The sequence below is a fragment of the Antedon mediterranea genome, chromosome 6 (genome assembly GCF_964355755.1).
Source record: "Antedon mediterranea chromosome 6, ecAntMedi1.1, whole genome shotgun sequence".
NCBI lineage: Eukaryota > Metazoa > Echinodermata > Crinoidea > Comatulida > Antedonidae > Antedon > Antedon mediterranea.
In genome coordinates, this window is record NC_092675.1 from 12,077,082 (window position 1) to 12,104,741 (window position 27,660).

At 35.4% G+C, this 27,660-nt stretch overlaps 2 protein-coding genes across 4 annotated transcripts in view; both read right to left on the reverse strand.

The window, feature by feature from the left end:
* Nucleotides 1–484: 484 nt before the first annotated feature.
* LOC140052382 (asparagine synthetase domain-containing protein 1-like) overlaps nucleotides 485–27,660 on the reverse strand; it is a 260,219-nt gene continuing 233,043 nt past the window's right edge. The window contains exons 2-4 of the mRNA XM_072097972.1: nucleotides 12,025–12,108; nucleotides 5,882–5,972; nucleotides 485–3,909 (exon numbers count right to left, since the gene is read on the reverse strand). Coding sequence (XP_071954073.1) covers nucleotides 3,724–3,909; nucleotides 5,882–5,972; nucleotides 12,025–12,071 — 324 coding nt within the window. The 5' untranslated portion in view covers nucleotides 12,072–12,108 and the 3' untranslated portion in view covers nucleotides 485–3,723. The remainder of the gene's footprint in view (nucleotides 3,910–5,881; nucleotides 5,973–12,024; nucleotides 12,109–27,660) is intronic.
* Nucleotides 18,997–27,660, reverse strand: part of LOC140052381 (asparagine synthetase domain-containing protein 1-like) — a 143,559-nt gene continuing 134,895 nt past the window's right edge. For 2 of the 3 annotated variants that reach the window (XM_072097971.1, XM_072097970.1), the window contains 5 exons: nucleotides 27,530–27,613; nucleotides 27,187–27,280; nucleotides 23,910–23,944; nucleotides 21,361–21,481; nucleotides 18,997–19,131 (listed from right to left, as the gene is read on the reverse strand). In XM_072097971.1, coding sequence (XP_071954072.1) covers nucleotides 19,054–19,131; nucleotides 21,361–21,481; nucleotides 23,910–23,944; nucleotides 27,187–27,280; nucleotides 27,530–27,613 — 412 coding nt within the window. In that variant the 3' untranslated portion in view covers nucleotides 18,997–19,053. Of the gene's footprint in view, nucleotides 19,132–21,360; nucleotides 21,482–23,488; nucleotides 23,945–27,186; nucleotides 27,281–27,529; nucleotides 27,614–27,660 lie in introns of those variants that run through there. The other variant, XR_011845622.1, reaches the window with a different exon arrangement.

Sequence of the window (27,660 nt, forward strand, 5' to 3'; positions counted from 1 at the left end):
CCAACGTTGAACGATTCGTACAAAGGGGTACCGCCAGACAATAGTAGAGCAGTTAACGCCATAAAAATAGCCAAGTTGTGCACTTTATTACCAAAGCATGAAACTTGCCACAAAGTTTCTTTGATGTATATCATTTCAAAATATCGGGGGGTGCCAAGTGTCTAACGTCCGGTATGGCGGCCATCTTGATTTCAAAATGGCCACCATAAAAACAAAAAGTGTTCATATCTTGGCAACTATAATCATTAGAGACTTGATTCTGGTGTTAAATTGTTCACAAGCCACATATTTCTATTTGCTCTAATGAAAAGTTTCGTCCAAAAATGACCGGAAATGACGTTTCTTTCAGGTTGACCTTTGACCTCTTATCTGTATATCTCAGTAACTACTGATCATTTTCAATCGACTTTGGTGTCATTTTGTTCAGAATAGAGACATTTATATTTGTAGTAATGAAACATTTTCACATAAAATGACTGGAAATATAATTTATAACCTTTGACATATATAATTATGTGAACATACTGTATGTGGTTTACATTGGTATAAATGCACCTAATTTTTTAACCGAAATAATGAAACTTAACGCAAAAATGACCAGGAATTATTAATTATTCTGAATTTTTGTTTTTTGATGTGATAGGATAGGCATAAAGTATGACAGATCACTGAGCGATCATCTATGCCGACTTGTTTGCTTAACTGTGATGTGTCAATCGTTAGATAAAAGTTTTGGTCCTCTCTCCTTCATCTTTTCTTTTTTTTGTAATGTATTATACCATATGTTGAATTGAATTGTTAGATGCCATTTGGAAAAATTTTTGATGTAAAGTAGCATTCTTTCGTTGGCCTCTTTGATGTTGCATATGAGACAAGTTCGGAAAGTTCTCATTTTCATGAGTTAAGAGAAGAGAACACCGTCTTTCAAAGTACTTACTACAAACTTATCCTGCATTTGTGCAGTAGACTTACTTTCATTAGTAAGAAACTCATAATTCTTGTTCATTTTCGTTGCATCTAAAAAAATGTAGGCCTACTCCATTTTTATGGTAATGGGCGTTTGCTGTAAACCTTTCATCTGAATCGTTTTCCTCGATTTTCTCTAGTCATTGATTTTTTAGCAAAATCCGAACAAAATCAATTCGTAAAAGACATCTCAATATAATTATTCAAGTAATCCTTAAATTAGTGACAATATACTGTTCTGTACAAGACCTTTTTAGGCATCCACCTGTGGACTTTCACTTTGAAGGTCTCCTAATCATACAAGAAACAATGTCTGATTTAATCAATCAAAGTAGTGGGTCCAGACAAAGAAGGGGGTGTAAGACCATCCACAGACAAAGAAGGGGATGTAAGACCATCCACATACAAAGAAGGGGGTATAAGACCATCCACATACAAAGAAGGGGGTATAAGACCATCCACAGACAAAGAAGGGGATATAAGACCATCCACAGACAAAGAAAGGGGTGTAAGACCATCCACACACAAAGAAGGGGGTGTAAGACCATCTACAGACAAAGAAGGGGGTGTAAGACCATCCACTGACAAAGAAAGGGGTATAGGACTACTTACAGACAAAGAAGGGGGTATAAGACCATTCACAGACAAAGAAGGGGGTGTAGGACCATTCACAGACAAAGAAGGGGGTGTCGGACCATCCACAGACAAAGAAGGAGATGTAAGACCATCCACAAACAAAGAAGGAGGTATAAGATCATCCACAGACAAAGAAGGGGGTATAAGACCATCCACAGACAAAGAAGGGGGTGTAAGACCATCCACAGACAAAGAAGGGGGTGTAAGACAATCCACAGACAAAGAAGGGGGTGTAGGACCATCCACAGACAAAGAAGGGGTGTCGGACCATCTACAAATAAAGAAGGGGATGTAAGACCACCCACAGACAAAGAAGGGATTATAAGACCACCAACAGACAAAGAAGGGGGTGTAGGACCATCGACAGACAAACAAGGGGGTGTAGGACCATCCACAGACAAAGAAGGGGTGTAAGACCATCTACAGACAAAGAAAGGGGTGTAAGACCATCCACACACAAAGAAAGGGGTTTAATACCATCAACAGACAAAGAAAGGGGTGTAATACCATCAACAGACAAAGAAAGGGGTATAGGACTATCCACAGACACAGAAGGGGGTATAAGACCATCCACAGATAAAGGAAGGGGTGTAAGACCATCTACAGACAAAGAAGGAGGGTTAGGACCATATTAACCCAGGAAGCATACAAAAAGAAGATGCAATCAAAATAGGCCTACCACTTGGAAAACAATAAATTGTAGAAAAACTGAGGCTTAATTGTTGAAATATAAAGGGTTCTTTGTAAGGTCATTAATAATACAGTATATTGATATAAACACGATCATCATACTAATTATTTGACATTCAAATACAGTCTATCTCGAAAAGAAGCTAATACTATCACCTTTTTGAGGTTTTACGGTATTCCATAACATGTATGTTATTTCCTCTGTCAAACTATTAAAACTTTCAGCGAATCAGAAGGTGCCAACATCGTTGAACTAATGGTACCACCAAGCACAATGTTTACCAATTTTATGTACTATATACAATTTAAGTCCATTAATCATTTAATATAATTATGCCTATCAGGTAAAAGTTCAAAATGAGGTGCATTTAAGACCAACAAAAACCACATACAGTATATTCACATAATTAAAAATCAATAAATAAATGTCAAAGGTCATAAATTGTATTTTCGGTCATTTTATGTGAAAATGTTCCATTACTACAAATATAAATGTATTTATTCTGAACAAAATGACACCAAAATCGATTAAAAATGACCAGTAGTTACAGAGATATACAAATACGAGGTCAAAGGTCCAACTGTAAGAAACGTCATTTCCGGTCATTTTTGGACGAAACATTTCATTAGAGCAAATAGAAATATATAGTTTGTGAACAATTTGAGACCAGAATTAAGTCTCTAATGTGTATAGTGGCCAAGATATGAACATTTTTTGATTTTATGGTGGCCATTTTGAAATCAAGATGGCCGCCATACCGGACGTTGGACACTTGGCACCCCCCGATATTTTGAATCTATATACATCAAAGAAACTTTGTGCCAAGTTTCATGCTTTGGTAATAAAATGCACAGCTCATGTCATTAACTGCTCTACTACAAGTGCGTACCTAGCTAATGTTTAGTAGCAAGTTAGATCGCTGGCAATAATGAATGCATAAAAGTGCATATTAGCCCTCTGACGTACTCTCACGGTCAATGGAACGTCGTGGTTTTCTAGGCGCTGAAGCTATATGAAGTGAACGCGAACGTTTTTTACTGTATGTTATATTCCCCGACAAAAAGTACCAGTGTTCCCCGACGGGGGGCTAGAGCCCCCGTAGCCCCCCCGCTGGCGCCACCACTGTGTCCAAGTACTCTTACTTGCACTGTTGAAGGGCTATAGTGTAAAATTGAAACATCTATATATTTGCAGTAGTGGCATTCTTATCTACTTCTAAAACACTTTAATAATACTCGTGCCATTGGTGATGGGGCACAGTTTTCTCTAAAGGATATCTTACTTACTGCTTAATAACTACTGATAATGGCAGGTATTTTTTTTTTGTGATAACCAAAATTGAATAATGAAGAATTCATATAACATTTGACTTTAGGACAGTATGAAAAAAAAAACTCTTTTAACAATCTTCAAAAAATATTCAATGCTTCTCATTTAACAGAAAGACGACTGCAGACATCTGAAGCCTTCTCTTTTCTCTGTTCCATCTTTGCAATTCTTGACCCAAATTGAATTGCTCTCTTTGGAAGTGTTGCTGATAGTCCTAATCCCATTTCTACAGCTGCCAATCGAAGCAGCAGTTTCTCACCAATTCCACGGGGTAGAGTTAAGTTAACCTACAAAAAGTACAATAAAAATATATACAAAAATGATGCTACAAGCATTAAAGATAAATCTTATTATTAACAAAAAAAAGTGGATGAGCAGTTAAGAAAGTGAAACTGTAATCCATAGCTCACTTGCTCTATGGTGGAACAAGTCTTCTTGGATAATGACTATAAACCGTTCAGTGTACAGAAAATGCTCATGTGCACTATAAAACCTAGTACAGCCTTCGATACGGGGGTAGGGGTTACCTAGGTGTACTAGCTCACACAGCCACTGTCGTGGACAGACGAAATAGTGCAGTAGTTGGCAGCCCGACATAAGGTGATCCTTAGGGGAGTAAGTAGTTGAAAAGTGTAACATACAAAGTATAAGTTGGAAGGAAACACAAAAGGGAACTTATACCAATGGCAAGAAGTCTGTATTTCCCTCTTACACAGTTACTAGCACATGAAGATAAAATATAATACTTCAATATAATTATATCAACAATAAAAAAATATAAAATTCATTCATAAAAACACAAGTATGTTATTGTTGAAATTATCTATTATAAAAAGTAGTCTTTTGAATGAATGCATAATTAGCACCAATGTTTATTCATTTAATTTATTTCGGATAGTACATCCATATACAAAAAGATAAAAAAATTCACCAGGAAATTAACAATCTTCCACGAAAACAACCTAAAACTAGAAAGCCACTCCGAGAGTGCATACCTCCGCCTACTGTAAAATTCTCCTACATAAGATTTCTCCGGGAAAAAATATATATAATATATTGTGTGTCTTAATGCTGTTTGTGATATAGGCTAATTTCACTACAAGCATGTGTAATGGTTATGTAACAAGCCTTTCAACAGCAATACCCTGTAGCTTCAGTTGACTAACAATAGAACAGCAACGTGAAAATCAAACGAGTGAATTTTAAAAGAAATAGGTTTTTTAAGCTACTCGCATTAAAAAAGGTGCACATTAAATCAAATTATGTTTTAAAATTACAAATCACAAAATATAACTCTTGCCTCTTGTACAAAAATGAAGTTTTTTGGATAAGTAGTACTCGAGAAAATGCAATTTCAGTTTATTTGTTACTTTAAAGCTCAGATACAGGCATGAATTTTAAATATAATATTTGGTTAATTGTACATAAATCAAATATTTGTAACAGAAATCAAGACGAAAAAAAAATGAATTTTCCTTAATATGGTCAAATACAAAATTTGGCAAAATTCTTCCATAAAAACCAGGAAGACTTTTTTTCAGTAGTTAAGTAGTTAACCTAATGTAATAACATGTCTGGTGACTCCCTAGACTGTGAAAAAAGATGGTGGACATACGGTGGATAATTTTTGCTATAGCATGAAAATAAAAATCTGAAGTTGAATAAAAATATCAGAAATGTAATATTCAAGTTATATTACCTATATTTAGTCATCTGATAACATTTTTTACCACACCGTTTATTTTTCATAGCTTTTTAAAATGCCTCTCTATTTACAAAAATTTGTGTACAAAAGTATAGAGATTTTACTGTGTAATTTGAACTAACTGATAAGAAAGTGCTTATTTTCAACAAGCTCGTGTAACACAAATAAAATCTAAAAAATTATGAAACATAGGGGAAACTATAGATCGATAATTATTGGAATGTATGATCAATAGAAATGTTTTGCCCGCACCTGGCCTTTAAGACTGCTCGCCGGCTTTTGGAAAAATGCTGCCCTATCTTTTAACACTAGCAGGTCTGAAAAAGTATACTAAAAAGTGGTCCAGAATTGGGACCATGGTCCCAAAATTTAATGGAATGGTCCTTGACCACATATCTATCTGTATATTCATTTTGCTAAAGATCTTGTAATTACTTTTTGAGTAATCCTGCTAACAAACAAACAAACAAACATACAAACCCACGCAATCGATTACATATACCTCCTTGGCGGAGGTAAATAATGATTATTTACCAAACAAAAATTGTCTATACCTTTATCCATATTGGTAAACGGTTCAGAAATGTGATGACATTTTCATCTAAAAATGGAAATCTAGCTTCTCTGCCATGATCTGCTATTATTCTAAGAGTAAAAAAAAAAAAAACAGACAGTGAAAATGTAAACAATAAATAAATATTGGGACAGTGAACAAATTTACTATTGGCACCTATGCTACCAGAGCTGTGCTGAATTTAACTAACGCTGGTAATCATGTATAAATAACATTTTTAACATTTGTAATTAACATTTTGAATTTTAAACAAAATGAAGATAGGCAAATCTAATTGGACATTTTGATGTGATTTAATTCAGCGCGCAGAACACATACGTGTCAGCAGTGTAAGGGTAAGGATGATATGTACACAATTTTATTTCATAATTCTCTGTCAGAAATTCTACTCAGCACATTTGGTTAGATGAACTAGGTACTATATGCTGGTGTAGAGGGTTTTCAATATAATTTCAATAAAAATGGTGCCTATAGACGTGGCGGAAATGTGCTAACAAAGCGGTACCAGTTAGATGAGAGAGCACCTAATTTCACCACTATGAGAAGTAGTTATTAAAGTAAGCCTCAGCTAATTTTAATCATCATAACACAACTCCAAGTAACAAAAAACGTGAATTGGTTTTCCCTATCCCCTATATATAGGTATTTGTGTGTGTTAATAGGCATTTGTGTGTGTTTGGGGAAAATTGTTTACGGCACTTTTAAATTTTGGCCTATTTTTTTTTCTGACATTCTATATGGTATACTCTATGTTCCTATACTTTTTTCCCCGCAAAATTTGTACTGCACCCAGGCTAGTTGGGCTAAAGTTTACAGTGATCACAAGGTTATTTGTTCGATTTAATTAAAAAAATATTCACCTAACTTTCAAACCTAATAACCATACCCCAATTATTAATAGTGCCCGTTTATCAACATGTAAGGAGTCGCAAATGGAATATCAATCATTGGTAGCGCAATCAATTGGTATCATGACACCTTCAGACAAGATCAACCAGAATGACACCATCAAGAAGTGTATTGATTGCCTGAGAAATGCCACCAAAACTGTTGTTGGAACTGTCAAGTCATCTCATAATAACTTGCTTTATAACGATCCCGAAGTTGTTAGATTATCAAAAGACCACCACAAATTCATTTCGATACTTTACAGCAGCAATGAATCGAACAGAACTGCGTCATAAAATCAACTCCACTAAAAATCGGATAGAAAAGCGTCTTAACACCTAGAGGAAATGAGAGCTGAAGATCTTGCTCAAACTATAACTTCTACAAATGAAAGTCGAGATGTATGAAGCTGTTCGCATTGTCAGTGAATGAAATAAAAACACCAAGTGTGTGTGCATGATGGTGATGGCAATAACATCATTTTAATATGCGAGTGAAGCGAGCATCACTTGGCTGGGGGCCAGGGGGCCGCCAAGGGCCCCTGGTGGGGGTTCAGGTGGGGGGGGGGGGGGTAGCCCCCGGAAGCGTAATTTGAGGCCGTTTTAATCAGATTTAGGGTAGCCAATTTTTTCAATTTTGTATGGTACATAAATAAAATACTGTGTGAAAAACACATTGCAAGAGGTCCGGTACGATGACTGTGTAAATCCATTCTTTCAAATTTAAAAATGAAGTTCAATATGCCTATCATAGAAAATATACGCGAACGTAAAACCTACCCACAGGCCAAGAGGTATATTGTTATAATCGCAGAGACGTAGGCAGGTTGCTGTTTGGGGGTGCGAAAATTGTAAATGCGCGATATCCATGGCCTGATCTGTAAGAAGATTTTGTAAAATAGAGCTGCAGGTCCCCAGAAATTGCAATTATACATTGATAAATAAAACGAAATTACAAGTCTATATCAGAGATAGAACAAGCCCACCGAGGTTGAGATGGAGCTAAGGACATTTAAACAACTAGAGTTGTTAGGTCTCCGGATATTGGATTATAGTATTTCGAAAAAAAGAAACAAAATATATAAGGCTCCAGGACCAGCCCTACCATTAGGGTTGAGCTGCTAAGAAAATTGTGAAAAATAGACCTGCTAGGTACCTGGAAATTGCACTTATATAGGCCCATATTGATAAATGAAACGAAATTAGAAGTCTACAGAACCAGAGCTAAGAAAATTGTCAAAAATAGAGCTGCTAGGTCCCTGCAAAACATTGAAATATGAAACGAAATTATAGGTCCAGCCCACCATGGTTGGGGTGGAGCTAAGAACATTCTGAAAAATAGAGTTGCTAGGTCCCGGAAATTTAACTTATTATACTTCGAAGCATAAAACAAGATATATACCGGTACGTCTCCAGAACCAGCCCTACCATGGATATAAAAAAAAAATGGAAAAAAATAGAGCTCTAGGTTCAATGCACTGACTGTATATTGTACATCGAAATATGAAACAAAATGTATAGTAAGTATACATGACCAGCTCTATAATTGGGGACGGTTGAGCTAAGACAATTTTGAAAACTAGAGATGCAGGTCTTCAAAAATTACACCTATACTTTAAAAAAATTCAGACATAGAGGCCTAAACAAGTTACCCTTTTTACCTTTAATTTGGAGGGGAATGCATCCACAAGCGTAGACCATTTTCCGTCGGGGGGAAATCAGTTTATTTCCCAGATGTGAATCTGGAATTTCGATGTACGAGCAGTTCATGACATACAGGACATTGGAAATGTAATAACTTAGCTATAATAAGATGTTGGCTAAACGAAAATGGCATGTTTTTTGTTTAGTAATGTAGGCCGAGCATACAGTGAAAAACGTCTATTTCAGGTTCAGGTACCCCACGGTAATCGTAAATTAAAAAATTGAACATACGAACAATAAAATAGATCGTGAAGATAATTCGTACCCTTTTGCTGTCGATACACAGTACACGACGTAACGCGTCAGTAAACTTCGCCTGGAAAGTAACTACAGTACACATTCTGGTCCCTGGGTGGAACATGATATCACGCGTAAACTGCCGGGCCCAATGTTAAACGATTCGTACAAAGGGACACCACCAGACAAGAGCATACCTATTGTTTATTAGATCGCTGGCAATAATGCATGCATAATAAAGTGTAATAGCCCTCCGACGTACTAACAAAAATGGAACTTCGCGGTTTTCTAGTCGCTGAAGCTACGAAGTGAACGCGAATGATTTTTACTTTATATTATATTCCCCGACGAAAAGTACTCACGTTCCCCGACGTGGGGGCTAGGCTCCCCGACGAGGGGCTACAGCCCACGTAGCCCCCCCCCCCACCCACTGGCGCCACCAATGAGAGATATCACTCTTAACATATTACAACACAGAAAAACCGACCATAATTCAAGTTGATGTGTCCCAGGCTGGTTTAGGCGCAGTATTATTGCTAAACGGCAAACCTATTGCATGCGCAAGCAAATGACACGGAGAGGCGCTACACGAACATTGAAAGAGAAATGTTTTCACAAATTCTTGTACGGCAAATATTTTGTCTATGGCTGTGTTTATACAACACCCTAAATTTGAACACGTCTTTAATTTTTAGCGTGTTGCACGGGCCGAGGTCAACCCCACAAAAACCTTGCAGTTATACATTAAATCGTAATACCGTATTATACCATAGTTCATAATCCTAAGTTGTATATATACTCGCATGCATTATGAATTAATATTAGTTTATTAAGGATTTTAATAAAACGGATGATTTCGTTTAAAATTTAGTTTATTCAGTTATTGATTTTTTAAATCTGCCTTTGAAATTAAAAAAAAAATGTTTTAGAATTAGGATACAACTAAGCTACATTTTGCCAAATTATGCCAACATTAATTAGCGTTAATGTTAAGTGCTAAATCAGTTAAAATATGCAAAAAAAGCACAATTATCTACTAGATTTGGTCAACATTTTCACAGCACATACTTATATTTAACGAGAGGTCAAAACAATACCCTGAGGACACTTCCAACACGGCAACAGCAACCGGGAATCAAAAAATTTTAGGATTCAGCCAAGTAGCCTTTTTTGCAATTAAAATCTCATTACACGGAATCTCTTCAATGTTATACAACACACTTCTCGTAGGCGTGTTGAATATGCGTGTAATAGCGTGTTGTATAAACGCGCCCATTGAGTCGGATCATAAACCGCTTGAAAACATTCAGTATAAGGACTTCAGGCCCGTAGCCAGGGGGGGTTTTTATGGTTCGGGCGAATCCCCCCTTACAGCGAACCCCCCTTAACCAACTGCGAACCCCCATCCCCGACATGCCCAATACCTCACCCTCATCTCCAAAAATCCTCCAAATACGTGCCCCACAGTACAAAAAGTTGTTTGTAAATTGAAAAATTCGTAAACTTGTTCGTGAACCTTCTTCTCTGTATGAGCGTCAACTAGTGATACGTGTCTGTAAATTTCTAAAAGCTGCAAATGAATTGCCGATTTTAACCTGAAAAATAAATGTTTGGTCCCTGCATGTAACATGATATTGACGCGTCTCATGGCGAGCTGGCGCACGAACGATTCGTACAAAGGACACCGCCAGACAACTGCGTACCTATAATTGTTTAGATCGCTGGCAGTCAGGCAGCATGCATAAAGTATATAGCCTTCCGACGTACATCAGTATTTATGTGTGACTATGAAGTATAATGTATCATAGAGGATTATAGTGAATATTAATATTTTACACTATAATATCTATGTAGTTCACAGTATGGCATCCGATTATTTTTTTCTAGACCACCAGCCGATACGTACTAAAATGTATCAATATCACCTATTTACATATTTATATTCCTCAACAAATTGCTGTAAATAAATATTATAGATAGAGCTAGCAAATAGCATTTGCCTTCACCCAGTGTGCTTTTTTCGGGGCTGCTCCTAGATATACGTTCGCATTGAACTTGAACGCAAAACAAAATACGGAGTAAATGATCAAACAATCGGCGGTTCCACACAGAGCACGCACATCTAACATACGGCAACAAATAGTTATCGTCATTTAAATTATCGACGTGTTTGAGGAGGCGGAAAAAAGTACGATCTTTTTGCTCATTGGTTATATAGCATGCTGCACGAGAGTGTCTTTTCCGGCCATCTAGGGGTGTCATTTAACAAAATTCGCTTCGCATCAGGCTGGGGGGGGGGGGGAGGGTAGGGGGTTTTACCCAAATATTTAGTGTCCGAACCCCCCCTTGACAGATCCTGGCTACGGCCCTGGACTTGGCAAACACACCACCGAGGTTGCAGCAACTAAAGTTATGTATGTAGCCATATGATTGTAAAGTAGTATACCGACCAGATAAAGGAATGATGCTTGCAGACATGTTGTTCAATCGATTTAGAACAGACTATACATATGGTCACTTTCTCTAAGGAAAGAGACAAAGAGATACAACTGAAAACTTCGCTGGATGAGGAACTTGCGTTATTAGCGAAAATAGCAATTGACGGATGGCCGAATGTTCCTAAAAAAGTTCCAAAATTTATTAGAAACTACCATTCCTGTAGAGAGGAAATATCGGTTGAGAACGGCATAATTTTGAAGGGTGAATGTTTAATTATCCCTAAAGCAATGCGAAAAGATATGTTGCACAGAATTCATGAAGGACATCTTGGTATAACAAATATGACATGAACAGATAATTTGCAATAACCTCTGAATCTTATATTAATGTTATATTGGCATATATCTCTATGCTACATAATAACAATATAAAATTTTGGATTTTGATAAAACTGTTTTTTGATTGAAACTGATTACACTTTTGAGTAATGTTATTACTACGTAAGCGTGGTGTATCAAGACACTACATGTACACTTCGCTATCGTTAGTGAATAAAGAGCATATCAAGATTGTTACAATATCGTGTGAGTATCTATTAGTATTTAAGTAGACAATTCATTACAGTGCCCAGCAACCAAAAAGCAGTACAAGGTGTACATAAAAAATTGAAGCAATTATGTCAAGTCATAGACACTAATTGGGTCAAATCAACAGTTCTTAACACAGCAAGAAGTTCCATAGCAACCTTTGTGCTGTTAGATGGCTGCAATACCTTTGGCTCGGACCCATTTTCATGTTATCTGTCCCTAATGATTAACTTTCAAACGGTAATCTTTCTATTCCTTATTATATTTACCTGTCATCTCTAGCCAAGTTTCGTTGTGGTATCCGATTAAGTTCCATTTCAAGTTCTTGAACAAGACCTTGCCATCCATCAGCTCTATGGATTAAACAAAGCACGACATATATTATATCTGTCCCTATATCTGTCCCCATCTGCTTTCAGACTACTTCTTTTGGAGACACATGTTCAAGGATACTTGTGAACATAAAAGTCAGTAACCAAATTTACCATTTTGTTGGCTCTATTTTACCACCTGAAAAGAAAAAACACAAGTTTCTTTGAATTTATTTTAAAATTGACAGCAAAATTCAGACAGAAAGGTGCTTGTTACAACCGTTAATGTAGAAAACGCCAGCTAATGTCGAAACAACCGTTAATGTAGAACAACCCACCGCTTATGTAGTAAAACCTCCAGCTTATGTAGAAACACCAACAGCTTATAGTACAGTCAATCTAATGATATACCCACCACAAATTGCAATAGTAACAAAGCTAGTATTTTTTAATTCTATATAATGTGTAGAACGACATACTAAAAGTCACCGAAAATCCAAGCATTGGGTCAAGGGGTCAGAGGTCAATAAAGGTCATTTTAAGTCAAAATTAATATGCCCCATTAATTACATAACCATTTAAAATACATTATATACAAGTGGGATTTATGTCATTCGAAAGCTTATTAAATTTCCTATTCAGTGATATCCAACTTATAGTCATAACATTTTATTTAGAATGTCATTTTTGTGGAAAAACAAAACATAATGTGTCAATTTTGGCTAAAAATGTTGTTTTCGCTGTAAACAACAATGGTATACACACAGGGATACCCTGGGGTGAACATTTCAGTCCAACGCGATACACATGACCAGTTCAAGATGCAGATGAGTGACATCTCCATTCCTGTTGCTTCTGGATGATCTACTTTCCATTTTTCCAGATGGCATTTGTGTTGCCATGGTTACAGTATTTATATTGGGATGTATAAGTATTTTAACGATTTTTTAACCAGTAGAAATACAAAGATGTTCAACAGCAGTTTGACAATGACCTCCATGTTGTATGACGTTCGGACCATCTGGGCTGGATTGTCAACAGACCTGGTGATTGAAAAAGTTTCTATGAGAAGCCTCAAAGAAAACCAGAGGTTTGACAAGAGAATATAGGAATGCGTACATCCAGACCAAATCTGCGCTGAAATGTATGTAATGCCTTGTAATAGTATCAGGGCGTTACTTCAGCAGCGGCCAACATAAGACCTTATGGCCACACGTCAGGAACACAATGGCAATTGAAAAATCCATTTGGTTACGACTCAGAGACTTCATACCATTGACACGGGAGTTACTGCAGGTGACTCGGAATATTAGCAATGTGGTATTAAGCATTGAATATTTTGGCCAGAAAGTCTTGCAATGTATTCAAGATCCTGCCAATAAAGTCATATGTGTGCATCAATCCTACAGTTCCAGAGGAGACTCGAGGTGACTTTGTTATCCACCAACACTTTTTGAAACTACCAAATACTTTCAGCTAATAAACCAACATGATGCCACATGGAAAAAACTTCTTCTGAATAGTCTAATACATCCAACTCACTGAATGATGTCCAGTAGGCCTACATTTTAGATGGTAGTGCTCTACTGCACAGCATTCCATGGAATAGTGTAGATCTGTAAAAAATATTGCTCTGCATAGTCTTTGATAATTATGAAAGCGGCTCATCCACCAAAGACGGCGCACATGGTAAGGCGGGTGAGGTGGTAGTGTCCCTGTACATTTTACCAGTGACATGTTCCACAAAATAGGATCACTTTCTGTAACAAACAACAATTTATAAATCTTCGTAACTAGTATTTAAACAACATGGCAATGAGTGAATGCAGCTGCTGATGCAGATGTTCTTTCGGATAGTACAAAAAACCATTGAATCAGCAAACAGGAAAACATCTGTCATTATCTGATGACACGGATCTACTAGTGCTCCTCTGCAGTCAAGCATTTAAAACATCTTGTGATATTCTTTAGACTGGAGCTGAGATGCTGGACTATCAAACTGGTTCAAACAGTACTTTTGAGAGACATCTGTGATAACCTTCTGTTTGCTCATGCGATACTGGTGACACAACATCCAGAGTTTTCGGAATTGGAAAACAAGTGGCTCTAAAAAAAGCTTGTCATTGCACTTATTTCTGACATTATGCTGTAGTCTTCAGATGTAAACAGAAAATGGTTTAATGCGTCTGTACAATGGACTACCTGGACAACGTGGAATGCCTTTGACTCCATCCCATCTACAAGTACAACCTCGCATATCGCCAACTTCATAATCCTACCACAACCAAGGTACTTAACATCATGTTCAAGTTCAAGTTATCTTTTAGCAATGGAGTGGGGTTGATATGTGTACCGAGGATTGGGGATGGAAGATCAGATGATGGAAACATGGTTCCTCTACACACAGACTTAAAGTCAGAACCTGAGTATCTCCTTGAAGCATTCAGAGGTAACTAGAACTACATGTGGTGAATGCAATGGCATTGCACTGTACTAATACCCGAACAAGAAAGTGATACTGATGACATATAAGTTGTGAGTCCTTTTCTATTTGAAGGATTAAACAATATCATCCCACACGGAGCAATTCAAATAAAAAGGTCTGGATTAAAATGATCTTACAAAATATACAAAAATATCACAATATACAGTACAATATAACAAGAGTCAAAGTTCAAGAATTTAAGAGTCAGATGGCAACTGGCAAAAACGAATTTCTTTTCCAGTTTGTTCTACATGCCGGGCATTGAAAGCGACGCCCATGAGGCATGAGCTCGAAATCACTGAACAAGGCATGGTTAACATTTTTTAGAATATAGCTCTACTTTTTTCTAGAGTTTGCATGTCACACAAGGAAGATAAGCTACGAAGTTGACAACCTATTAATTTAGAACTTAAGTTAACAATTCTTTGTAGTGAGTTTCTCTCTTTGACCCTAAGACTAAAAAACCAGCATATAAAGGAAAAAAGTTAAAACGTTCTCAATAAAGGAATTATAAAAAACCATGAGAATTACTTTATCAACATTAAAATGGTTCAGCTTCCTTAACAGATAAAGTCTCTGCTGTCCTTTCTTTACTATTGCCTCTGTATTTAATTCCCAGCTGAGATTGTCCTCAAATATAGTACCTAGGTATTTAAAGGGGGATTCTGGGTTTAAAATTGCTTTTAAATATCGTTTATTTATTAAATAAAAAACATTATAACAATATAGACATGTCAGAATGAAGAAGTAATAACGAGAAATTAAAAAAATTAAATTTCATATACATTTTAGGGTAAATTCATGGAAAGTCTGTTTTTCAGCAGCTTAGGGAAGCTCATTAATATTCATGAGATATTCACAAAATCACGTCATCAGTGGATTCCAAACTCGCGACGTCAAGCTTGTACGTTATGTTCTCTCTCCTCTGTCAAACGATGACCACCCGATCATTGTGAAATACATTTTTTTGTAGATTTGCTAAGCTAGGCCTAAAGTGTAATAATAACAGTAGTAGCATATATTTATTTGACATTTAATGAAATACAAAATTTAGTACAGATTATAACGGAGTCATAAATTATACTATTTTTATACCTCGAATTAATAGTACAGATTGTATATCGGCTTCACGTACTAGTAGGCTAGGCCTAGCCTAAATCATTTTATTCATGCCGGGGTGAGAGCCATTTCTGACTAGGGATTCCATGCCACGATGGCTACGTTAAAACATTGCATTGGGGCCGGCCATCATTCATGGGCCTAGCTAGCCTATTACTAAACGATTGGCCCATAAATAACAAAACTCAGTGGATTCCAAACCCATCCTATCAAAACCAAACTCCTAAACAATCTAGGCCTAAACCTAAAACGTTCTACAAAAATCGGCTGTAAATATTGAGGCAAAACAAGGTCCGATCGCCGTCCGCACGTCTAATAAGTAGGCCTAGTTAGTTTACTCTCCAAAAAAGCGGATACTGCATCAAGCAAGTAGACCGGTAGTAGGAAGGAGACCTAGCTAGCCTAGCCTAGCCGATCCGGCTAGCTAGTGTAGTAGACCCTATGCGAATTGATACTACCAGGCCTTTTACTATAGGCTACACTTGTTAAAATTAGCAATACTGTACTTATGTTTACAAATATTCCAACTCTTTCATTCGAGCTATATTATCTATACCATTCCGGTAGGTTGAGTCGACCTTCAATCAAATACTGTACATCGTTCATGTTGTGATATAGACGGGGTATACTCGACCCGACCAGTTTGGTATTGTATACTGTATCTGCTTATCACGTGACGATGCCAGGCATGGGCAGAGAGAGCACGTGTATCGTCGTCTCGCTCTCCTCGCTCAGCAGGTGGTGCAGGATTGTATACGTTACGCTTCATTGATTTTGAAGGCTTTCCCTAAGTCAGTGCGAAAATCGGCAAACGTAAAGTGCAAACTTATCTAATTTTTCACTGTTTTGATGGATTTTCATAGAAAATTGATTTTATAAATGGGAAGACCGACTAAAATTACATAAGATAAGTATAATTTTACAAAAGTAATTGATATGGTTAATGATAACGAGTCGTCGGAAGATTGACCATTTCACGAATTTCGTATTCTGTAACCACAGTGTGATTTTGCCGTAGCTGCACTTGTAATCTGGCCTCATTTCACAGCCTTCGTTCTGCTTCACTGGGCACTTATATAAATTGAAACTTTTACCGTTCAAGAGACAAACAAATATATTTTACATTTTTTACTATTCATTTTAAACCCGGAACCCCCCTTTAAAGGAATGGACAATATCGCTGGTTCATCATTTGTGGGGGATACCAGAGGGCTGCGTCCTTTCTCCTTCCTAAAATCTACAATTATCTCCTTGGTTTTGGTCACATTGAGTTCCAAGTAGGAGTTTCCACAAAATTGGATAAAATCATCTTATGCGGAACCATGACCGTCCTGTGAATTTTGAAGGAGAGACAGCAATACAGTGTTGTCAGCAAATTTGAAAAGATGACTATTGTCCTGTTTGCTCCTACAGTCATCCGTATATATAATATACAGGAGAGGAGAGAAGACGCAACCCTGTGAAGATCAAATACTTGTCATTACGTACATTCGTTGATAATAAAATTATCAAAAATCTATCTATAGTAAATCATGAGTTGATTCCAAATTATCAAGACTCATTAATTAATCAACAATAGTACATACGGCTAATGAATTTCAATTTTCTTCTAGCTAGCATCATTTTTCCTATTTCATGACGATACAATAGGTACAGGAAAAACATTATTTGCACCAAATACTTCCAAAATATAAATATAATATATATAAACATAATTTAGTTTTACGCTATTTTAAGAAAATTTGAGTTTTTGTAAAAGGTCAATGACCTTTTGACCTCTAGTTACATATAACTGTTGTATTAATTGTTTTTTTAATGTATATTATTAGTAGGATATATATACTCTACACATTGGTACTAAAGCTATTTAGATATGATTATAAAACAATGGATTATAGGCATAAACGCTACCCCCTACCCCAAAATTGTTTACATTACATTTGATCAAGAATCAATTTCAATAAGAATAGTACATCATTACTTTTAAAATTTTTCTAGTTAACATCATGTTTCCTATTTTATATATCGATAGGTACAGATGAAACACAATTTTGATTAAATGCATATACAATTATGGCACAATATTACAGTTAATAATTTTTTTAAGGAAAATAATGAGTTTTTGTAAAAGGCTTAATAACCTTTTGACCTCTAGTTATATAAATAAATGTTGTATTTTGTTTTTTTAAATTGCATATTAGAAAGAAATATATATTCTACACATTGATATCAAGATTATTGAGATTGGATTATAAAACCACAAGGTATGGGCATAAATGTTACCCCCTACCCCAAAATATTTATGGAATAAAATCACTATATAGTTGTTGAGATTACGTAAAAAATAATGTGTTCCAATGCTTCAATTTTCGGTGACTTTTAATATGTCATTATAAACTACATTTGGAATGAAAAAAATTAATGTTTCGTTACTATTGCAATTTGTGGTGGGTTTACCTCTAAATATCACTGGATTGACTGGACTATTATGTAGTAAATAAAAATCAACACCAGTTAATGTAGAAACAGTCAACAGCTTATGTAGTAACGAAAATTGCCTCCCAGCTTATGTAGTTAATATTGCCAGCTAATGTAGAAAATGTTATATATTTTACAAAAATGTCTCATTCATGTGCAAATGCATCGATCTTTACTTAGCTATCAGTCTTTCCATCTCTCATAAGCAACCAACTTTCTAAAACGACCACACATCGTAAGCAACCATCTCTGTTAAGGCACTGCTTCTCATAATCGACCACCTCTCGTAAGGGATCACCACCTCTCGTAAGGGATCACCACCTCTCGTAAACGACCACCTTTCTTAAAGACCACACCTCTCGTAAGTGACCACCTCTTTTAAAGGACCACCTCTCTTAACAACCCCACCTCTCGTAAGTGACGACCTCTTTTAAAGGACCACCACCTCTATTAAGGGACTGCTAAAAAAATCAAATTTTTAGTAAAAATTATGGGAGGTGGCCGCTTACCAGAGGTACCAAATGCACTAATTAGATAGGAAAAACAAACAGGCTTTTGAGGTGGCCGTTCACAGAGGTTCAACTGTAGTAAATAGCGGCCATTTTGAATTTATGCTAATTAACTCCTCCTTCTTGATTTTGGTAAACTTTGGATATGATTGGATCAACCACACAGACACAAATTATTATTCTGTTACAATTTGTTCTAGGTTTAACTATACTTTTACTGGACTATTGTGTGAATTTTGTTTTGTAAATCAAGTGTTTTCGTCTCAGGGCCGTACTAGGCCTAGGCTACATCGATTTCATTGACTTCCTGCCTAGCAATTTGTTATTACCCTCAATGCTCTGATGAGAGAGATTAATCAATAGTAATGTTTCTATATTTTAACACAATTAAGGCTTTTACATGTACCTAAAGCGAGTTCTGTGCCTTGAGTAGCCGGCCAGTTGCTCATCTGCTCCCATGCCAACAAGTACCACCTGCAATAAACCAACAAAGAGATAAATCGACCACATACAAAATAAAAAAAAACTGTTTAATTTATGGAACAATGAGCCCATTTTGTTGGTAGTTCTCTGGCCCCCAAAACCCAAGTATACTCTGGCTGAAAATAATTCTTTATAATAACTGGGAGGACATGCATGACATTGAAATTTTGTGGCTTGAATTTATCAGGTCAATCAGGTAGTGAGAAGTTGACAAACTTTCCGACAACCAAATTGCTTAGAGTTAAACAAGTTGGCTGTGCTGATATATCTGATCCTTCCACACTTGCTAGCATACTAAGTGATATAGGAGTATAAACTCAACACAAGATTCCTTATTCTTTCTAATTTATTATATAGTAATTTTAATCTATCTTATCAATAATTAAGCCAACTTGTATCAGTAGTAGTACTGCTATTATAACTATACTCATATGACACCTGTCACAAGTGGTATATTCTACAGTAGAACCTCCTTATACGGTACGGGACCAATAAAAGGCATACGTAAAACATGGGATTCGTAAAATCCAGGTTGACATTAAATTGACCACCATGCCCATACAACGAAATGGAAACAAAACATTTTTATTAATATTTAGTATCAACAATCGCTAGGCTGGGCCTAGCCAACACCAGTAGTTGTAGTATATTGGTATGACAGTGTATATGTAAATGAACTGATTTATTAGACACCGTAGTCCTATGCATTAAGCATAGAACTGCGTTGTCCTATATTATAACAATAGGGATATATCTAGATAAACATGTGTGTTTGCGGCCATTTTCTAATTAAACGTATGTATTGTAGTTGAGATCTTCGAAACTGTGAAGAAATATATAAAGCTGTAAAAACTGTTATAAAGTGGTTATTAGAGATATATAATTTATGTTTTTTAGGAATTTTCGCCATTTGTGGCCATTTTGTTTTAAAAACCTATTTCTCCTACCTGGATTTTCTAGACTTTTAGTATGTTCATATAGGGACCTATAGAAATGCATTGTGGGGAAATAAATTCTGTTGCAACTTTTTTAACCATATTTCATAGTTTTCCTGTACTATTATATAATATCAATATGAAGTCTGACATTCTATCTATTGAAAGAGTGTTAGGTGTATCTCTTGGTGCATCGAAAGTGATGAGTTCAAATTTAGAGTACAACTAAATGCTTATCTCTCTACCACAAGAAATGTTCTCAAGACCATATGCTCTATTTATGATCCATTAGGATTTATCGCTCCCGTCCTCATTGTTGCAAAGACGGTTCTTCAAAGTGTCTGCGCATAGAATCTTGATTGGGAAGATAAGTTGGGTCCCGAAGAGCAGCGCAAATGGGAGAAATGGTAGATAAAGAACTTGTATTTATACTAAGCATACCACGCTGTTACAAACCAATCAAATTTAAAGCAGTGTCTGAAGAATGTCATCAGTTTTCTGGTGTGAGTGAAACTGCGTATGGTCAATGCTCCTACTTGCGATTGATTGATGGAGATGGGAAGGCAGTTGCCTCCTGTTTGCTTGGCAAGGCCAGAGTAACTCCCTGCTAATAAGATTACGATACCTCATCTTGAGTTGAATGGAAGTGGTGGTATCAGCACGAGTGAGTCATATCCTGAAGAACGAGATGGATATTAAAGTACCAATAAAGGATTACTTTTGGACTGATAGTAAAGTTGTACTACCTAATGTTGATGATTGGCTCTACATCAATTCTTTAGATAACCAAAGTGATGAAGCAAGCCGAGGACTGACAACTCTCTAATTACTCACGACATCAAAGTGGACGAGTGGACCTGATTTTCTGGAACAAGATAGTGAATTAAAATGTTCAAGGCAAGATGCCGTCGACGAAGAAGCAACAAATCTTGTTTCCACAGAATTTAACGCTTGTTTGCTGTTACAGCCGTAACTGCAAGTCCGACCGATGTGATTGGTAGAATACTTAAGAAGTTCTCTAAATGGACAATGTTAAAGAAAGTGATTAATCAACTTTTAAACCTGACGACAAGATTAATGCAAGCAAAAATCAAACTTAAAACTAATGGGATCATGAATGAGTTATCTGGACACCTTATTCCGACGGTTGATAATTTGCAACTAGCAGAGACATTACACATCGTTTTGTACAACTTGAACATTACTTACCTGAATTTAATGTTTGGCAAGAGTTTAAAGATGACCATAAAAAAAATTAAAAAAACCATAATAATGAGGTTCTTACTTTAGATGGACTTGTATAAAAATTCTTGTCTTGACCCCTGGCTGCAAACCAAATTGCACAACCTATACTGTCATCAAGAACAGTATTGTGGGGATAAACTAGATCACTTATTCTAGATGATCTGCAATAAAGAAAAATTGCATTTGATGATTCAATACCATAATAAACAATAATAGATGTATTTACCAAAATGGAAGACATGTAAAATGGCAATATCAGAGGTTTACAGCCAAAAGGATTCATTTAATTATAAAATATTTAAAAGACTATCACAATGTGAATTAGATTACAAAATAAAAAACAATAAGCATTGAAATATTGGAAGCAATTTAAATGTACAATAATAATACTAGTTAATTCAATTTAATGGAGCGCTAGTTAATTCAATTTAATGGAGCGCATTGCCATCGCCCTAGATTTTAATATGTTCTTTCTCAATCAATTCTCTTTCACATGCGTTAAAAACATTTTAATTGTTATTACGTCATCATATTAACAAATTACGAGAGTTACTTAATTTCGTCTATACAGTATATTTCAATCTGTTATAGCTCCTCACAATAATTAGTGACCCGCATAATTAAAACTTATTATGGAAGCTGTTCAATTGTAGATATGAATTCCTATAAAAATGTTGTCTATCTGATGTCATGACATCATCATATGGCCAGTTGAATTTAAAAAGTCAGATTTACATCTCTTTCATAACAATTCATCGCAATACCATGCATCTCGCTTTTTCGTGTCTAAAATTCTTCAAATTTTCATTAATGTAATTATTCAGATAATTATCTTCTAAAATTGCTATCTTTATTTTACATTTCAATGATGTTATTATGTTAAAAATTGGATTAAAAGATAGGTCTCGTAATTTCATCTATGCTACACTGTATATAACATATACAGTGTATTCCGTAAATACTGTTATGATTTATGACACCAAATTGGTAAAATTCAGCCCTGTAAACATATTTAATCCATGTCATAGGATAGCATAATAATATTTTAATGTGTGTGCATGTGGCGTTTGCGCGGATAACCCGAACTCTTCTTCTTTGTTATTCTTGTTTCTTTCCACGATTTTTGTAGACAGCCTATATCTAATAATTGTGAAAATAAATTTGTATAACTTGGTAAAAAGATTGACATTGATGTGTAGATGTGAAGCCAAGCTTTACGCATGTTTTTTATGAAAAAGTTGAAAAATTCGTAAAATTTATGTCTTTTTTTAAACAGTCACAGATTCTAAAGTAAACGGTGACATTTATATTTATTACATGGAAGGTGATGAGTTGTAGATATGGGATCATGCATCAATATGGCTAACCGGACATTGTGACGTCATCATATGGCCACTCAAATATAAAATATAGGATTTTTGTCTCTTCGTCATAGCTCATCACATTTAATAGAGCGCATCTCCACTTATGCGTACCTCAATTTCTGCAAGATTTGATATTGTCTAGGACCCCATTTACACTTACGCTTGGGTCCAGGGCCGGTTGCAAATATTTACCTTTTAGGCCGGCCCAGAGCGTTTACACTAGCGACACAGATTACTGGTCGTAAATAATTTTATCGGAAGTACCATTGTATGCTGGGATACGAAGTACAGTTTGTTTACATTTTTCTCTCTCGATCGTCAATTCAACTTTCCGCGCGAACCGACCGTTTTATATTTATACTGTATTGTTGTTTTTTGTCCCGTTAAAAACAAAATGAACTCCCACTGTTTTATATATAATATATGGCTGTATTTTATGTATATGCGAAACAAGCGGAGGAATACTTTATTGAAAGAAGTCACAGATGAGGATAATGAAGAGGTTCTTTTTACAAAATATCAAGATCGTGTTCAAGGAGGAAGGTATGTACCGAGAATGTCGGATCGTCATAACAACAACCTCATAAAAAGGTCAAACGTTGTTCACGGTTCATTGCGTAAGCCGGCCAAAAACGTAAAAGCCGCTCCTGAACCTACCTGGAGAGGAGGCCCAGATCTGCGTCCGGCCCAGGGCCGGCCTAACTTTTTGGAGTATTTACACTTATCAATTGCCGACCCAGGGCCGGCCTAAATCGTAAGTGTAAATGGGGTCTTAGTCAATCAATTGTCTTTCGCATGATTTACCATTTTATAAATTTTGATGACATCATCATGTTCAAAAGCTTGAATAACTTGGGTCACTTATTTTCATCTTTACAATAAATTTCAATATGTTATAGCTCATCAGAAGGAAAAGTGATTTTCATGATTAAAACGTTTTCTGGAACTTGAAGCTGAATTTTACAGTAGATACAAATTCATGTATAAATTTTGCGCATTGGATGTTGTGACATCATCATATGGCCAGTTGAATTATAATTTTCATATTTTGCGGCATATAGTTCATGACATTTAGAAGAGCTTGCATCCATATTCTATGTACCCAAATTTCTTCAACACTTTAATATGTTGTTGCTCAGATAATTCCCTTCTAAAATTGCTATCTATGTGTTTCATTTTGATGACATCATGTTAAATTTGATTCAATTCATTACAACCAAAATACCTCATTGATTGAAGTTCTTCATATGTAACATTCACCTGAAAAAATAAAAATATTGTCAACATTTTTATGTTGTGTATTTGCTGTATTTTTGGTGTGCATATAGTAATAGTGTATAGCTGTACATCTAGGTGGTTATTTCCCGCATTTTGCTACTAATGTACACATGAATTTAAAGAAATCTTCACAGATGAAAAAGCATTAAAATGAATGAAACACAAAACAATCTTATTACAATGCCGATTTCTTCACACTAAGATTTCGTCAAAATACAATGAAAATGTGCATGATATTAAGGAGAAGACAAGTTTAGAGGATACTACAGAAATTTAAACCAAAGAAGGCAGGACACCGTAGCTTCCTAAATGGAGACTACATAAAACAAAAATTGGACCAAAGCTACTTAGGGCATGTAACGCCAAATGAAGTGACATTGCCAAATGAAGTTCGCGTGGCCTGTATCGCACAAGGCTAGGTCACTTAATTTGGCAGCACGTTTCTGGCGAGCTAATCGTGTTATAAATATTGATATTACTTATTTCCAAATAAACACAAACTGAAAATTATTAACCGGAGTATTTCTAACCTAATAACCTTTACTCATTGTATGAAATTAAACCATTATAACTGAAAAATACGCCGAAAATTTACTATTTTAGTGTAAAAAACGAAAGGCACTGTCCATCGAAAAATCTAGAAAACTCGAAATGCATGATGGGAAGCCTACCGATCCCTTTCTAAGCAGCTGGAAAAGAAGACTACTCGTTTTAGCGCCAAAGGAAAGTGTCTGAAGTCACGTCTGCATGTTATGCGGACATGGTCTGGGACAATTTGCCTTTGGCTCTAAAGCGTTTTTATAGAGTTTGAGTTATGGGACGCTATTGCTGCATTATTTTCTAGTAATATTTTGATTTGACGTTCCTTTCGTCGGTACATTATTCCCGTTATTATTTTGTTCGGTTTTATGAATTTCTATGTTTATGTTTTCAAATTAAAATGATTATTCGTTGAATATGAATGTATCCTGTTATTCTACTGATTATTATATATATTTTTTTGTTTAACATTGCTTACTATTTAATCAATTCCGTTTTTTTAAATGTATATGACCAATGTTATTTAGGCCTATGTTTTTTATTTATAAGTTCTTTAAAAATATTAGTTACATGATCACATTTTTGTCACTTATTATACCTACAGTATAACACTATATTTCCTTTGATGTCTGAAACATTAAAACATAAATTCGCAATACTATGGCGAACCTAAGTCGCAAATTGTTAGTTGGATATTCGTTATAATTTCATCATCTCATTTGTTACACATGTGTGTGTGACCTATAATAAATAAATAAGGGATGGTAGGCCTAAATGTAGTCGAGGGGAAATTCATCAAAATGTTTCATCAAAACAATAACTCATAAGGTCGGAAATATTTAGATAATGGAACCAAATTTTGCAATAAAGTCTTTATTGCAAAATTTGGTTCCATTATCTAAATGTTAAAAGATGAGATATTGCCTTGTTCTCTTTTGTTATCAATCTTTTCATGTCACGTACCGTAATAGATTGTAACAGTTGAACATGCATATCACAATAAATAAATAATGGTACCTAATTAGTTCAGCATTTTCATCAAGTTTTAACAATATTTGATGTCGGAAACATTCCCAATAATAGAGACTAATTTTGCAATATGTTAGATATTTTATTCAGTTGGTACTTTTTACCTTGATGTCGGAAACATTTGAACATAAATTCGCAATAATGGATCATAATTGTGCAATGAAGTTGTCATCTCATTTGTTCATATCGATGTGAGAACCAGTTTGGATGGGAATGTGGTGAGCGAAATTCTAAGCAAGCTAAATACATGATACAGTTATTTTAAGGTTGGGAACACAACGTGAATTCGCAAATAATTGAACGTAATTTTGCAATAAAGTCGTCATCTCGTTTGTTCATATTACGATGTGGGAAACAAGTTTGGATGGGAATGGGGTGGTGAGCGAAATTCTAAGTAAGTATTACTTCGAAGTCGGAAACAACCTTAAATTCGCAATAATGCAATGGAACCTAATTTTGCAATGAAGTCGGTCACCTTGTTTGTTCATACGATGTTGAAAACATGTTCGGAGGGGTGGACGAAATTCTAGGAAGCTAAATACAGTTACCGTAGTTATAACACTAATTATTTTGAGGTCGGGAATATTAGAATTTATACTTAAATGGAACCTAATTTTGCAATGGAGATTGCATGCGTTATTTTCATCTCGATTGTTCGTTCCATCAATTCATACGTCGTACATAATATGGAACATGCATGCACTTTTATACTTTGTGGGGTGATGAGAGTGGGATGCTACTGTAAGTTAATATTTTTTATTTATTGACATACAGTAATTTAATTAGCTATATCGATGGAATAGTAGATTAGGCCTATATTTACACATTTGCAGCCTTCACTATTTATAGAATAAATCAGCACTGCAGCACAATCTATTGGTTTTAACTGTACACGCGGTGATTCAACTAAAAGCAGTAAAAACATTTTGGCACACAAGGCGTATCATATAATTTGCGGACCATGACCGAAGCACTTCCGCTTCGATCTATTCGACGAAAATCAAAAAAGGATAACTATTTTCTGCTTTATATTTAATTTAATGTAATAGCTTGATCTAATAACAGGCGTAACAACACAGAATACATATTGTAGTTTAATTCTGGCTTAAATATGTTTGTTTTATATAAACTGTATTTTACAAAATTACAATAGAACTTCATTTTGCAATAGTACCTAATTAGACGCCTTAGACGCCAAATTAAGTGCGGTACCTCATTTGGCAGTGGTACCTCATTTGGCGTGACAGGGCATAGCATGCATAATCGGATTCATGAGACAAAATAGTATGTTGCCTAAATGCCATGTGATCATTAACTTTCATTGAACATGTCAACCACATAACATTGCTAGGTGTTGTAATTCAGGAAAATAGGTCACAAGAAATTGTATCTAATTGTTTGTTTTTGCTCTCTTTTGTAATGAAGGATTCTGGGGCACCTATAGCCAACTAGATTAGTTTCTTCATAAATTGATATTAATTGGCATATGCAATATTTTTGGAAAAAATTATACATCTTACATAATTAAGCCTTGAGGAAATGCAATTACCCTTGTAAAAACTTTTTTTGTGATGCACGATTGATTTTAAGACATGCTCTGCAGTTTTTGTGTTTTATACCTTATTAAATATGAATATTTAACAATAATTTAGTACCTCTAAAAAGTTCCAATGTCTGTCTGGATTCAGATTTTGTAATTCTTGTAGGCCAGCAAGACCGGTTATCCTGTCTGGCACATCAAATGAACTCCTAAATCAAATTCAAACAAAATTTCATCAATAGTTAAACAGTATAATGAAAACTTAAACAACTATATTTACAAAAGGTTGGTACAGTAGGTGATTATATATAAAATTTGCTTTGAGAAAGGCTATTAAACGCAAATACACCTTATGGCACATTAATTGCATGTTTAATTGTACATACTCCAAATGCTCGAACATTTGTATACATACACATCTCCAGTGTATATTAACTATAAAAAATAAGTAAACTTACGTTTGTCTCTCAGCACTGTCTGATTTTATTTGTTGTTGAAAAGCGACATTTATAAGGTCAATAGTTTCAGATATAGGAACATATCTAAAAAAAAACAAATACATATACTCTGTACTGATGCAGACAATATT